The 12,277-nt window shown below is 44.2% G+C and overlaps 1 protein-coding gene across 13 annotated transcripts in view; it reads left to right on the forward strand.

Moving 5' to 3' along the window:
- Window positions 1-12,277, forward strand: part of CACNA1B (calcium voltage-gated channel subunit alpha1 B) — a 297,887-nt gene that overhangs the window by 142,780 nt on the left and 142,830 nt on the right. For all 13 annotated transcript variants that reach the window (XM_057407342.1, XM_057407353.1, XM_057407354.1 and 10 more), the window contains one exon: window positions 4,618-4,733. In XM_057407342.1, the coding sequence (XP_057263325.1) occupies window positions 4,618-4,733 (116 nt within the window). The remainder of the gene's footprint in view (window positions 1-4,617; window positions 4,734-12,277) is intronic.

Here is a 12,277-nt window from a genome sequence, read left to right on the forward strand (position 1 = left end):
AAGCCCCGAGGTGCTTTGCAGGACTGTGTGTGTGAGGGAGCAAACTCAATCACACAAGTACTGAGGGACCTACGGAATGGTAGGAGGACAAGGAGGATTGGCTCAGCAGGAATCTGCCTTCCATGTTATTGTAACTGCCTCCACCCAAGCAGCTGGGATTTGGTTGGATTAGGACAAGGTGGCAAACCCCAGCATCAGAAACAGACCTGAGAGGGAAAGGAAAAGTTGACTGAAGGCTCTTTCCCCATTTCCTTCCCCCAGCTGATTAACCAAAGGAACTGGTAGGAAATGGACTTCCCCCCACCTCTTAAAATGCAGTTGTCTCTGCTTGCATGTGGATGCTCTCAGGATGCTGGGAGGCCTGGAAGTGTGTGCAGTCCTTGTGCTAGGAAGGCACAAGGCACTCTGAAGGGCCTGCTAAGTGGCATACAGCCCGAGCAAGTGGCTAAAGCCTGCCAAAAGCACAAATGCAGATAGTGTTGTGTTCATATCACTCTCTCTCTTATCCACCATCTTCATATGTTCGGGTGCTACAAGTGCATGTCCTTATCTCTGCAGTCCCTTTGCAGCCTCTTAAGGAAATTCCTACCTCAGTCTTGCTCTTGTTGCAAGCTTACTGAGAGTTATGTGCATAATTGGCACAAAGCTTCTTTTGGGGTTACTTCCTTGCTGAATGTAAAAGGAGTGGATTGAAACAGGAACTTTGAACACTTCACTTTCCATCACTTTGAACACTTCACTTTCCATCCAAGCATCCCCAGAGGAGCAGAACACAAGTGATTCTGTACCACTGCTGCTCTTCCAACAGGTGTTGTGATGCTTTTCCATCTTGCCAGGCAGCCACAGGAGCTGCTGTACTCCATCTTCTACCTCCAGCCTGTTCTTCCCTGCTCCTGAGTGACACGGGCTGCTTACCAGGCTGCTGACAGGTATCAAATCTGTTCTTGGGCGCTGCTTCACATTCAGGCAACAAAGCTTACAAATCAAACCTCCTGTCTTGGCCAATTTTGTTTCTCCACCTGGAGGATTCTTGAGTTTTGGCCTTTGAGTAACTCAGTGAAACATCTGTAGTGCTGGCAGGTGCCTTTGCCAGCAGCTCACCCACTTGAGTTACCTGGCTCCTCTTCATTCCTGAGGGCTGCATTCATCCAGGCAGGACTATGTCCCTGGACATCATGTGCCATCCAGGAGCAACTTTACTCATTCCTTTGATGTACTTGGACTGGAGATGAAGCCAGTTCTAAATTTTCTTCTTTTTTTTTTTTCTTTTTAATTTATGTATTTTTCAGACTTAAAATTCTAAAAGTTCTTTACATCTGCATTCCAGGAGTCTCTGGCAGAGTCCTTCTGAGAGCTGTGTTTTTTTCAGCTCCCTCTGAACAGTGCTATAGATTCAATAGCTGAAGGCTGTACTCCCATTTTAACATCTGAGGTTTCATGAGATCATGTGTAGCTCAGTGGTGTTACCCTGAATGAGCAGCTAATTACCTGTGTTGCTATTAGGAATTGCTAATCATCAGCCCCGTTAGTGGCAGCTAGGACAGTGATGCCGTATCATCTCTCTCTGCTTCTTCCCTGTGAGTGGGAATCATTCCTGTCTGCTTTCCAAGCAGAAAACCCGACGTGCAGAGGTTTAACACTGTGATTAGTCTTGCAGGAGACCTGCTGTCACCCTGGGAGTGGGCCATGAAACCCAAGACCAGGAGGCACATTACATGATGCTCTATTTCAGCTCTCTGCTGTCATATAGGAAAGTTAATCAGTGTCTCAGGGGATGCTGATTTTAGGTTGTTTAATTTTTCCCTTTTCAGTTGCTGTGACAGTATTTTTAATTCAAGGCCAGCATGGATAAAGTACTTGTAAGAACTTCATTGGTTTATAGTCTTTTCCTAGCCCTGGTGGTTACACATGAGTTGACCTTGTCTCTTTTTGTGGCTGGGGGAGGTGCTCCTGAATTTCCCTGAAGCAGCTATTTCAGTGCATACTTACACCAAGATTTATTTTGCCCTTCCACCCACCAAGGTGATAAGCAGCAATCATCCATCTTCCTGGTGGCTTTAAGCACCGACCACTCTTGAGAAGAAAAATGTGACGCGCTAGGCTTGAGTGGATGGCGTGTGGTTTCCATGATGAATGCCCTTCCTTTGGTTTCTGTTTGTTCCTGCTGTCTCTATAGAATCAGTTATTCACAAGTGTCATGTTGTAACTAAGTGCACGGTAGTCATCTACTCAGAGTGTGGCTTCTTCCAAAGCAGTGTCTCCTGTTGCTGCACTGTATGTAGGAGTACCAACCTTTCACCTTTCCTCCTCTTAATGCCTATCCAGACAGTGCTGAAAGTGAATGCTTTGGGGCATCAGGAAGTTGACAAAACCAAAGTATGAGAATGGGTGAACATCATTATTCATTCCAGAACTGGCCAAAGTTCTAGAGGACCAGCATATTTCCTGCTCAGGTTTCCTTCTGGTGAGTTGGGAGATTTTTGCAGTTGGTGGCAATTCTGCCAAATAAAAGAAGAAACTTAGTGCTCCCAAACATTCCCATAGGACTTTCTGTGTTTTCATTTAGAACTGACAGGAAAACTTCCGCTGAAATATTTTTAGATGAAATATGGCATTTTGATGTCCCCTGAAGAGCGTGCGTAGGTGTACAGAAACTACTGAAGGTTTGCAACTTTCCACAGTTTCTCCCTTGTTTTCTTACATGTTTAAAGTTGAGATTAAAGGGGAAAGTTCTAGGTAGCTGTTACTTTCCTTAGGCCAAATAGGAGCTGGCAGAGGGTGAAAGGCTTTGCAAGCGAAAGCTCTCCCTGGCCTCCTCCAGAGGGATGAGGGAATGGTGCCATGGTTTATCTGCTGCCCTTCCTGCCTGCCCAGGTCCTTCATGAAGCATGCCATGAAATGGTGGCATGTTGGCACAGGGTGCCCAGAGAAGCTGTGGCTGCCCCATCCCTGGCAGTGTTCAAGGCCAGGTTGGACACAGGGGTTGGAGCTGGAGGAGCTTTAAGGTCCCTTCAACAGAAACCAGGCTGGATTCTGTGAAACTCCCCACTGTGTGTTGCCTCCTGCTCCCACCCAGCACAGCCCAGCTCTGGGAAGTTTGTGGTGACTCGAGCCTGCAGTGCAGGAGCTGCGACCCCTCCATGTCTGGCAATTTAAATGCATGTTGTCACCTTGTGCTGTCTGATCTCATTCTTCCTGCTCCAGAGAGAAATCAGAAGTGAGAGGAGGTCTGTGGCCCCAACCAGCAGGCACTGAACCAGAAATGAGTACATTAAAAAAGAAAAGGGAGAACATCAGTGGTCCAGCTGACAGGTGCAAGATTCCGATTCATCTGGCAGACACATGCTGAATGCCAAGGAGGAACTGTCAATTGAGAGTGATGTTTCAGCTTCCTCCATTTCAAGGATGGGGTCATGGGCTGCCCTGTCAGGTGGGAGACAGGAAAGGGGAGTCAGGAGACAGGGATGTGTTGCCAAAGTCAAGGTAACAGCTCAGCTGATGGCAGCTCTCGCATCAGTGGCTGGTACCGGTCTGCATCACAGTGCTGAGCCAAGTTCTTCCTACAATCCCTTCCTACAATCCCCTCTCACACAGTCCTGCCAAGCAAAGCAAAAGTGTCAGCTTTGAAGGATGAAGTGTAGACTGTGAATATAAAAGTGCCTCTGGCACTCTGCAGTTTGTTTTCCCCCTATTCTTCCTCCTTTCTCCCATCTTCTCACTGGTGTTTGAGGAGCATGTGTGGGTAATGAATTGGTGACTGGGTGAGATTTTAGGCATGAGCAGTGCTTGACTCCAGGTTTGCAACAGCTAGCAGCTAACTGAAGATTTGAAGGATGCAGCAGAGTTAAGACCCCAAATGAGAGGGGTGAACTGCTGGTGTTCATGGGGGACAAAAGCCCAATCCCACATTTAACTATACAGATTAAACTACTGTGGGAGTTGCTCCACAATATATAACAAGGGGTTACAGAGGCTGGTTCAGAGCTCCGTAAATGGTAGATAAACATCAGGAACTTTTCAGAGGTGATATAGGTTAGCTTGGGGAAACTCCCAATGTAGGTGGTTTAGGGTGGTGGCTGAACTGTTGTTTTAGCATCATTTCAAACTGGGCAGTAGGATGGACTTGGGTAAGGTTTTTGCTATGAACCTTCTTTCATCCAACGATGAACCTTCCTCTCTGGTTTCCCTGTATGGTCCTGTTTTAATGATCTGACATCGAGATACTTGTTTTCCATGTGACTTTTAGGGAATAGCAAGATCATTGTTACCCCTTACCCAGAGCACTGGGGCTATTTCAACTTGACCCCAGTGTGCCCATCCTCACTTGTAGCTGCCGTTTGAGTTGTGTTTGTCAGTCATCTTAAGTATGGGAGAACTTGAAGAAAGGCTAACAGGGGAGAGTAGAGCTCTTCCAACACCAAAGAAGTGCTGGTGTCACTGCGGCTTGATACCGTGTTTCTAGAGAAGTTGGATGACAACACATAGCATGCTGTGGTTTCCGCTCACTAGTGCTGTCGTCGACTTCACAAGCTTCATGGATACAACCTGAAAGACAAAAGAGGGGCTGTGTGTTTTCCCTGACCACTTGTGATGTGCTTCCTCATTCTCTCTCCATAGTGAATTTGCCAAAGAACGAGAGAGGGTAGAAAATCGTCGGGCTTTCCTGAAACTCCGCAGGCAGCAGCAAATTGAACGGGAGCTAAATGGATACTTGGAGTGGATCTTCAAAGCAGGTAAGGCAAGAGATCTCCCATCCTTGTTCCATGTGTCATGTGGCAAGAAGAGTCTGGTGGTGACAGCGAACTAGTCCTCCGTATTGGAGGTAACAGAAGACTAGAGAGGGCCCAGGTAGCACTTGTTATTTTTGTTGGGCTTGTTTCTGAGCATTCACACTAAAATTATTGCCAAAGATCTCGGTTTTGTTAAGCAAACCCAAAGGAGCTGGGCCGTCTTTCTCTATTGCTGAGATCAAAACAGTTGTCTTAATACAGTGTGATATAAAAAGTGATACAGTGCCCAAAGTGTCCACAGTGGGGAAACTGTTCCCTTGGATGAGTCATTTGTGTTTTATTTACTTTCCACCACAGCTGTTTTATAAACCTCTCTTGCTATGATGGCAAAATACAGTTTTATGAGCTATAGAGATCACTTCCATGGAACTCGCCCCAGAACACATTAACGTTGCTTTATAACTGTTATAACTGAGCATTGCACTTTATTGTAAGCAGTGAGCAACTTCAAGGACCCAAACACACTAATTTAACAAAAAATAGCATGCTTTGCTTTTCCTTTTTATCGGACAGTAAAGATTACCAATAACTTTTCTGTGTCATGGAGTAGCTGGCATGACCACAGTGCAATTCACTCACGTAGCATCAAGAAATCTTCTGGTGTTAATTTGCTTCCTTGCTTGCTTTTCTGAGAAGCTGGAACACCTAAGTAAAGTGAAAATGTCTTTTAAAACAGTGATGGGGGGAGGAGGAAGCTGTGGTTTCTCAAATAAATTTTCAGGTGCCTTTCTAGGCACATCAGCTTCATCCTTGCTCTTTATAAATGGGGAAACTGAGGTCCAACGTTACATAGTGGCTCGCTTGACATCAGCTGATGGTAGAACTGGTCCTAACCTGTGAGCTGGTGCCACACTGAAAGCTACATCACTATTGCTTGTTTTGAAACCCATACTGGTGCCAGAGGCCAGATGTGCTAAAACGTGCTCATGCAAGCAAGTAAATGTACAGTCACAGCAAATCGCTGTGCATGCCTAAGCTGTGTACAAGCCAGGAGACAGAGCATCCTGCTGCAGTTCTGTGGGTAAGCTGTTCTTCGTCTGAATTTACAGCTTCTGTTTCACGTGCACAAGCTGGGTGCCGCTATTTGGAAGAGCATTTACGTGTGGCTCTTGCCGCTTTGCTTCTGCTGTCTCCTCTGAAGGGATCTGCTGGCTGACGTTCCTTGGGGAGCAGGGCTCTGCCCTGCTGCAGGTCCCTCCCTGGAGGGCAGTGGTGTGAGCATGACTTTTGAAAACCTGGCCAGAGAGAAAGAAGGCTGAATCATTGAAATGTAAACCAGGAAGAAGTAGCAGCAGTTGGTTTAGTGTCTGGAAACCACCATTTCCCATAGCACTACTCTGAGTGTCAATTGAGTACCAGTTGTATTGATGGACTTTTATTCACTGTGGCTGTTCCAAAGCAGCTGTCCTCAGTTAGGTGACCACACTTCATTCTATGGAAGAATCATTCACTTTCCATTTATAGTTCGTCTTCCCATGTGTTTAAAGCTTTTGTGCTACCTCAAATACAAATCACTGGTTTATCCAGTGCTCCGTGGTTCTCCTTTGGCTCTGGTGGCAAAAGCTTTTAAGGCTTTTAATCATTCGTTTAAGGCTTTCACGATTTCTCTAAATCCTGTCCTCCCCATCCATAAAATAAAGATGAGAATTCCTTTGCAGGGGTGCTTCCTTTAGGTGTGGTGACTGCTCTGCCAAGAAGAGCCATGCAGAGGTCATCAGCTGAACTTGTCTGAAAGTTGAGGTAGAGAAGTTATAAAACATACAGCCGGTCTCTGCTCCAGCTTTGCACCCTGTGGGAATGGCTGGTTATTCTATTTCTGTATAGCCAGTGCTGAATAAATACCACATTAGTATGCTGTAAAATGCCCATCTTTTTACTTTGTCTATTAACACAAGATCCAGAAGGTTTTCTAGAATAGGAAAGTGTATGCAAAATAGCTGAATCAGTGAATAATAAAAATACTCTGAAAAAAGCAAGGCTGAAAATGCAACAGGAATATAAAGCAAGCTTCCAGTACAGCTGAATAATATCAATAATTAAAATCAGCTTAGCAGTGTTAGTAAATCTTTGGATACAAAAGGTATTGTGAAAGCTAACCAAAACAGAATTGAGTGTTGAATTCAGGAGCTGAAATCTGTGACTGGCATCGATGGGGATTTCCCATTTCTGCTTCAGAGGCCAGGACATGATCTTGGATTTCCAAACTAGACAGTCAATCTTCCTTGTCCAGTACTGTGTGGGGGACAATGCCGTTATCCATGCAAAATATCTGTTTCCTTGCCCTCACTGAATCATGTAGCACGGAGTTCCACATGTTAGCAGTTGGTTTGACTCAAAACAGAACCAAACCAACCCACCAAACTGTATGTCCTGCCCTCGAGTTTAAAGGTTGCCTTTCTGCAGTGAGAGGATAAGCCCAGGAGTGCACTTCCTATTTCTTTTTATTTCTTTTGTTTCTCTGCTTTCTCTAGTTTACCTTGTTTCATCTTATTTTCCTGCTCTAAAGCATTCAGAACCCAGCTGCTCCACCCCCTCCCTTCCTATGGAAGGATCTCCAGACTTCTAATATTTATAATATCCTCCCTGGGCAGTTTGTTCATTTTTTCTCATTTATTTCTGATGCAAGGTAGGAAAGCTGCATGGCAGTGATTCATAAAGTGGTATTTAATACTTTGATAGCTTTTGCTCTGTAATGGTTTACATAGTCTCAGTAGTTGCTGGAGCTCGAAAAGAGGTTTCCTTGTTCTTGGTAGTTCTCAAGTTTTTATCTCAAGGGCTCTAACTAGTTTAGGACCAAGGAAAGGAGTTGAGTGTCTAAAATCGCTTTTTCATCTGTACACTACCTCTTATTTGTCAATGATTTTAATTTAGCATTGTGTTCATCATTTATTGACCACTCTTGAGTGTCTTTAATGTTTCCCACAGCCTCTGCTACTTGTAATCCGAATGATGTTGCATTATCTCTTGCTGTGCATACTGCATTAAAAAGGTGAATCAGATAAAATTTGAAGGGTTTTTACTATCCACCCTTTCTTATACTGAATTTGTAGGCACTTCACTCCTCCGGAATGAAACAATGGGGTCTTTGTTTCCTACCTCTTAAGTACTGACTTGAGTACGTTCCAGTCCTGGTCTAATGACTTGTCTCGTATTTGTGGTGTAAGAATGAAACCTCTGGCTCTTCAGTAGCTGAATTGTACATTTTAATTTTTTTTTTTTTTTAGTGTTACCTTGAATATTTTTTCCTGTGGTAAAGTAAGAGCATAAAGAGGAAGAAAAATATTGATGAAAAGTGCTTGTGAATTTTTCAAGCAGGTACCTTGGCAGAGCTGACAGATTTTGGTGCCAGCTCACTACTGATAAATCACCAGAAGTGGAGTTGTGGTTGAAATGGAAGCAAACATAGCTCAGGCTGTTTTAAATGTGGATTGTTTAACACTGCAGCATTATCTGCTTGAGGGATTTATACCAACGTGTTTCAAACAGTGGTAACCTTAATTTGCAGATACTTGAGTGAGTTGTACTTAATACAGGAAGCCTGAATTGATAAAATGTTTAACAAATGCTGCTTTAAGAGAGGTTTGGAGAATGAAAGAGAAAATTGTAACACAGATAAATGTGCTGAATTTAGACGTGCATGACCTGAAAGATAAAACTCAACCCACAGTCTGACCAATTTCTTTAGAGTTGGAATTTACTTTCTTCACTTAGGATTATAGAGAGGCCAGGCAGGATGTTTCTAGCTTCTCTTGTTTCTCAGGTGCCTGTTGAAGACTGGATGATACACAGGGTAGTCAGGAGGGTTAAAATATTTTCAAATGAGGTAACAGGTGAGTTCATGTAAAATTCCCACATCATGAGGTCAAGACTAACTAAGCAGGGAGTCTGGAGCATCTCTCTTATAAGGAGAGATTATGGGAGCTGGGCCTGGTTAGTCTGGAGAAGAGCAGCCAGAGAGGGGATCCCATCCATGCAGATCAGTATCTCAGAGGTGGGTGCCAGCAGGATGGTGCCAGACTCTTTCCAGTGGTTCCCAGTGACAGGACGAGGAGCAATGGCCATAAACTAACACACAACAAGCGTCACCTCAACATGAGCAAGAACTTGTTTCCATTGAGGGTATCAGATCCCTGGCACAGGCTACCCAGGGGGTTGTGGAGTCTCCCTCTCTGGAGCCATCCCAAACCCACCCTGGACACGTTCCCATGTGCCCTGCTCTGGGTGGCCCTGCCCTGGCAAGGGGTTGGACCAGATGATCTCCAGGGGTCCCTTCCAACCCTGATGATTCTGGGGTTCTGTGAAGGAAAATTGTAACTCAGTAGAGGTTTAGGGTTTCTTTTTGAGGGTGTCAAGAAGAAGTGTCATGCCACCTTAAATGACTTAGAAATCTGTAAGCATCTTAGAAGACAGAAAATCTTACTGCTTTGAATACTAGTGTGAATTGCAGGCCAGAAGCAACGATCAAACCCCATAATCTCTTGCATCTCACAGAATTTAGGTCAAAAATGTGTATGGCAATTGCCATGTCCAGCTCATAAACACCGACTTTATATTGTCTAGAAGTGGACTGTAGGGATAAGGTAGAAACAGACCTTTAATCTTAATCTTGAAGAATAAAGTCAACTGTCTATTTCTTAGTAAATTCTTTGAAGGGACCAACTCTTCCCACCATTGGAAGACAGCTGATATATGGGTAAAAGACAATGCTTGGCACTATGTTGTTCCTCAAGGCACAGGCCAACAGTCCTCTTCCCTAAACACCTCTTCTTCAGTTCAACCAATATCAAATAGAGTCTTACCAGTGATGAGCAAACCCTGTCCTGTTCCACCCGCTGTGTGCTGGGACAGCCTCTGCTCTTCATTTCATGTTTTCATTGGGCTCTGTGCAAAGTCTGTACCAAGTCAATTTGAAACTGTGCCTTTCAGAGGAATTAAAAAGGGCTGAAGCCAAGCAATGTAATCCATGCAAATGACTTTGCCACTGCTGCTTTCTCCATTAAACTCCTCAAAACTTGTAGCAACTATTAGGCTGTCATGCTGCGTTTCCAACCGAGAGCTAGAAGACCTCTGCACAGAGCAAAGCGAGGTTAAGCCCACAAATATCCTTTTGAAGATGTTTCTCTTATCTAACAAGGACATGCATCATTTTGAAAACACTTTGCTCAGACTGGAAGTCTTTCACTTCAGAGCTAATCAAGTTGCTTTTGCATTTTAATTCTTTGCAAGTCCATCTCTTTCACACAGCACTGATTCTGTAACTTGAATGCCATTCCTTGACACAACAAAGCTTTATGAACCTCAGGTTTCAGCTTTCTGTAGAAGAAACAGAGCAACAAGACCCCTGATACAGCTGGGAGAAGACACCAACAATCAGTGACAAAGGGCAGGAATATGAGTAAGAAGGCAAGGGGGAGTAATTGCCTGACAGACAAATTTGAGTTCCATGTGAAAGTGATGGCTTCCTCTACTCTTCTTTTATTCACTTCTTCTATTTAACAAGTCTGAAGCTTCAGCAGTTAAATTCAGTTGTTCTTTCTTTTTTCCTAACTTCTGTTGCCTGTTGAATGTGAGTTATTTCTCATAATCCGCTCTTCTTTAGAGCCCATAAAGTTCTATGTCCCCATGCCAAAGAGAAAGGGAGGGGGCACTGTGTCTCTCTGCTGCTTTTCCTTTATTGTTCACTTTGCCACTTCCTCAGTAGAAGGTTTGCCTTTATTTCCAGTCCTGGAACATGCTGTATGCTGTCAGTACTTAATGACCAGCAATTAATCTTGCTGCTGGGACATGTCTCACTCTGATATCCCAGTGAAGCCCCTGTGCCTTTGTTTGGAGGCTGGAAAGATGCTGATCTGATACTGTCTTTGTTGAATATTATTTCTAACATAGAAGCACTGTTGTTTGGAGGTTTTCCAGGCGTCCTAATTATCTTCTTCCATTCTCTGTTGCAGTGATGACTAAAGGCAACACAACTTCTGATCCTCTGCTTAGGATGCTGTGTGGCTTTAGAAACAAGAGCTAGCAATGATGACTAACCTGCTGAGCTGGCTTTATACCAGGCTTTAAAAACCATGTAAAGCCCCACTAAGGTAAAACCACTTTGGTTTCCCAGAGGAGACAAGACAGACAGAATTAACTACAAAGAGAGAGAACTGGGGAGAAATGGTGTGGAAGAATGTTGGGCTTGAGGGAATTGCATAGAGGAAACTTGGGGTTTGTTTATTTTAAGGGAAAAGTAAAGCTGGGTCCTGTTTATGGATGGAGATATATTTGAGCATCAACTCAGGGCCTGAATTCTGGGGCAAAGGCTCAGCTGGTTTACACAGCTGTCTCAAATGAGTGTGTGCTTTGTAGGTGATAATACATTGGTATCAGATTGTCACACCTTACACATTCTGAGGTGCCACTGGCATTTATAAATCTGGTTTCTGAAATCTCAGTATGGCTAAACCCCTTACCATCTGACTGGGGACACAGGTGACACTGGAACATCAGATGGCATGAGCACACCATTGCAAATCATGATGATTATGTATCCACACAGTTCACAGCCCCCAGGGTGATTTGGGGACTCAGGATTGTTCCTCTTCTGCTGCCCAAAGGACAATGGAGAGTCATGACAAATTGTTACAGGAGCATGCAACACAAGATGCTGCTTGGAAATAGGGAAAAACTAGATTTTGTTTTTCCTACCTACAGATCTTTGACCATAACCAGTGCAATGATTGTCCTCCTGCACTGATACGAATCAAGTGCAGGACTGAGCTTCCAGCTAAGGGAATAGGCTCTTTCTTTCCTGCAGTCTTTTAGTGTTTGACAAGATGTGACTGCAACCAGCAACCCTCAGAGCATTGACCAGTAAGAGTGTTGGCTCTCGAGAGGTTCTTCCCTCTGCAGACACAGCCCTGTTGTGTTGCACTCACCCAGGAGTTGTCCCTGAAGGGCAGCTGCTTGCCTTCTGACCTTTGCCAGGTCATTATTTTCATTGCTCACCTGCATGGTGTGTCTGCTCCCTGCAGTCTCTTGTATTAATCTATTTAATTACCAAACGCTGTCTAAAAGTCAGCATTTCTTTCTCAGAGTGGCAGAAGAGCTCCTTTGGGATGGGTTCACTTTCCCATGCTTGCTGTTTGTTGCAAGACCTGAACATACATTCCACTCCAAATGGTTTTGACTTTTCACTGTGATTTGCCATTATGTAGAAAAGGAAAGAAACTACATCTGCATTGTGCAGAGGAGCACAAAATGAAGAACCCCAAAGTCCTGAGGACTGAACTGATCCCTGAATCCAAATGAGTGCAAAATATCTATGTGACACTACTGACTCTACCAGTACTAGGAGTTAGACTTGTTCTTTATGCAGAATCCTGTGCAGTGAGGTGGGTATATCACTTTCAGATCTGACACAAAGCTTTTAAAATCACACTTCATGAGCAGTGTAGGGTTTTAAAAAAATCTATAGGAAAATGTCCACTATAAGTGCACCTCAG

This window comes from Pezoporus wallicus, unplaced genomic scaffold, assembly GCF_028554395.1.
Source record: "Pezoporus wallicus isolate ANWC-B61680 ecotype Strahan unplaced genomic scaffold, APGP_CSIRO_Pwel_v1 contig_8234, whole genome shotgun sequence".
Taxonomy (NCBI): Eukaryota; Metazoa; Chordata; class Aves; order Psittaciformes; family Psittacidae; genus Pezoporus; species Pezoporus wallicus.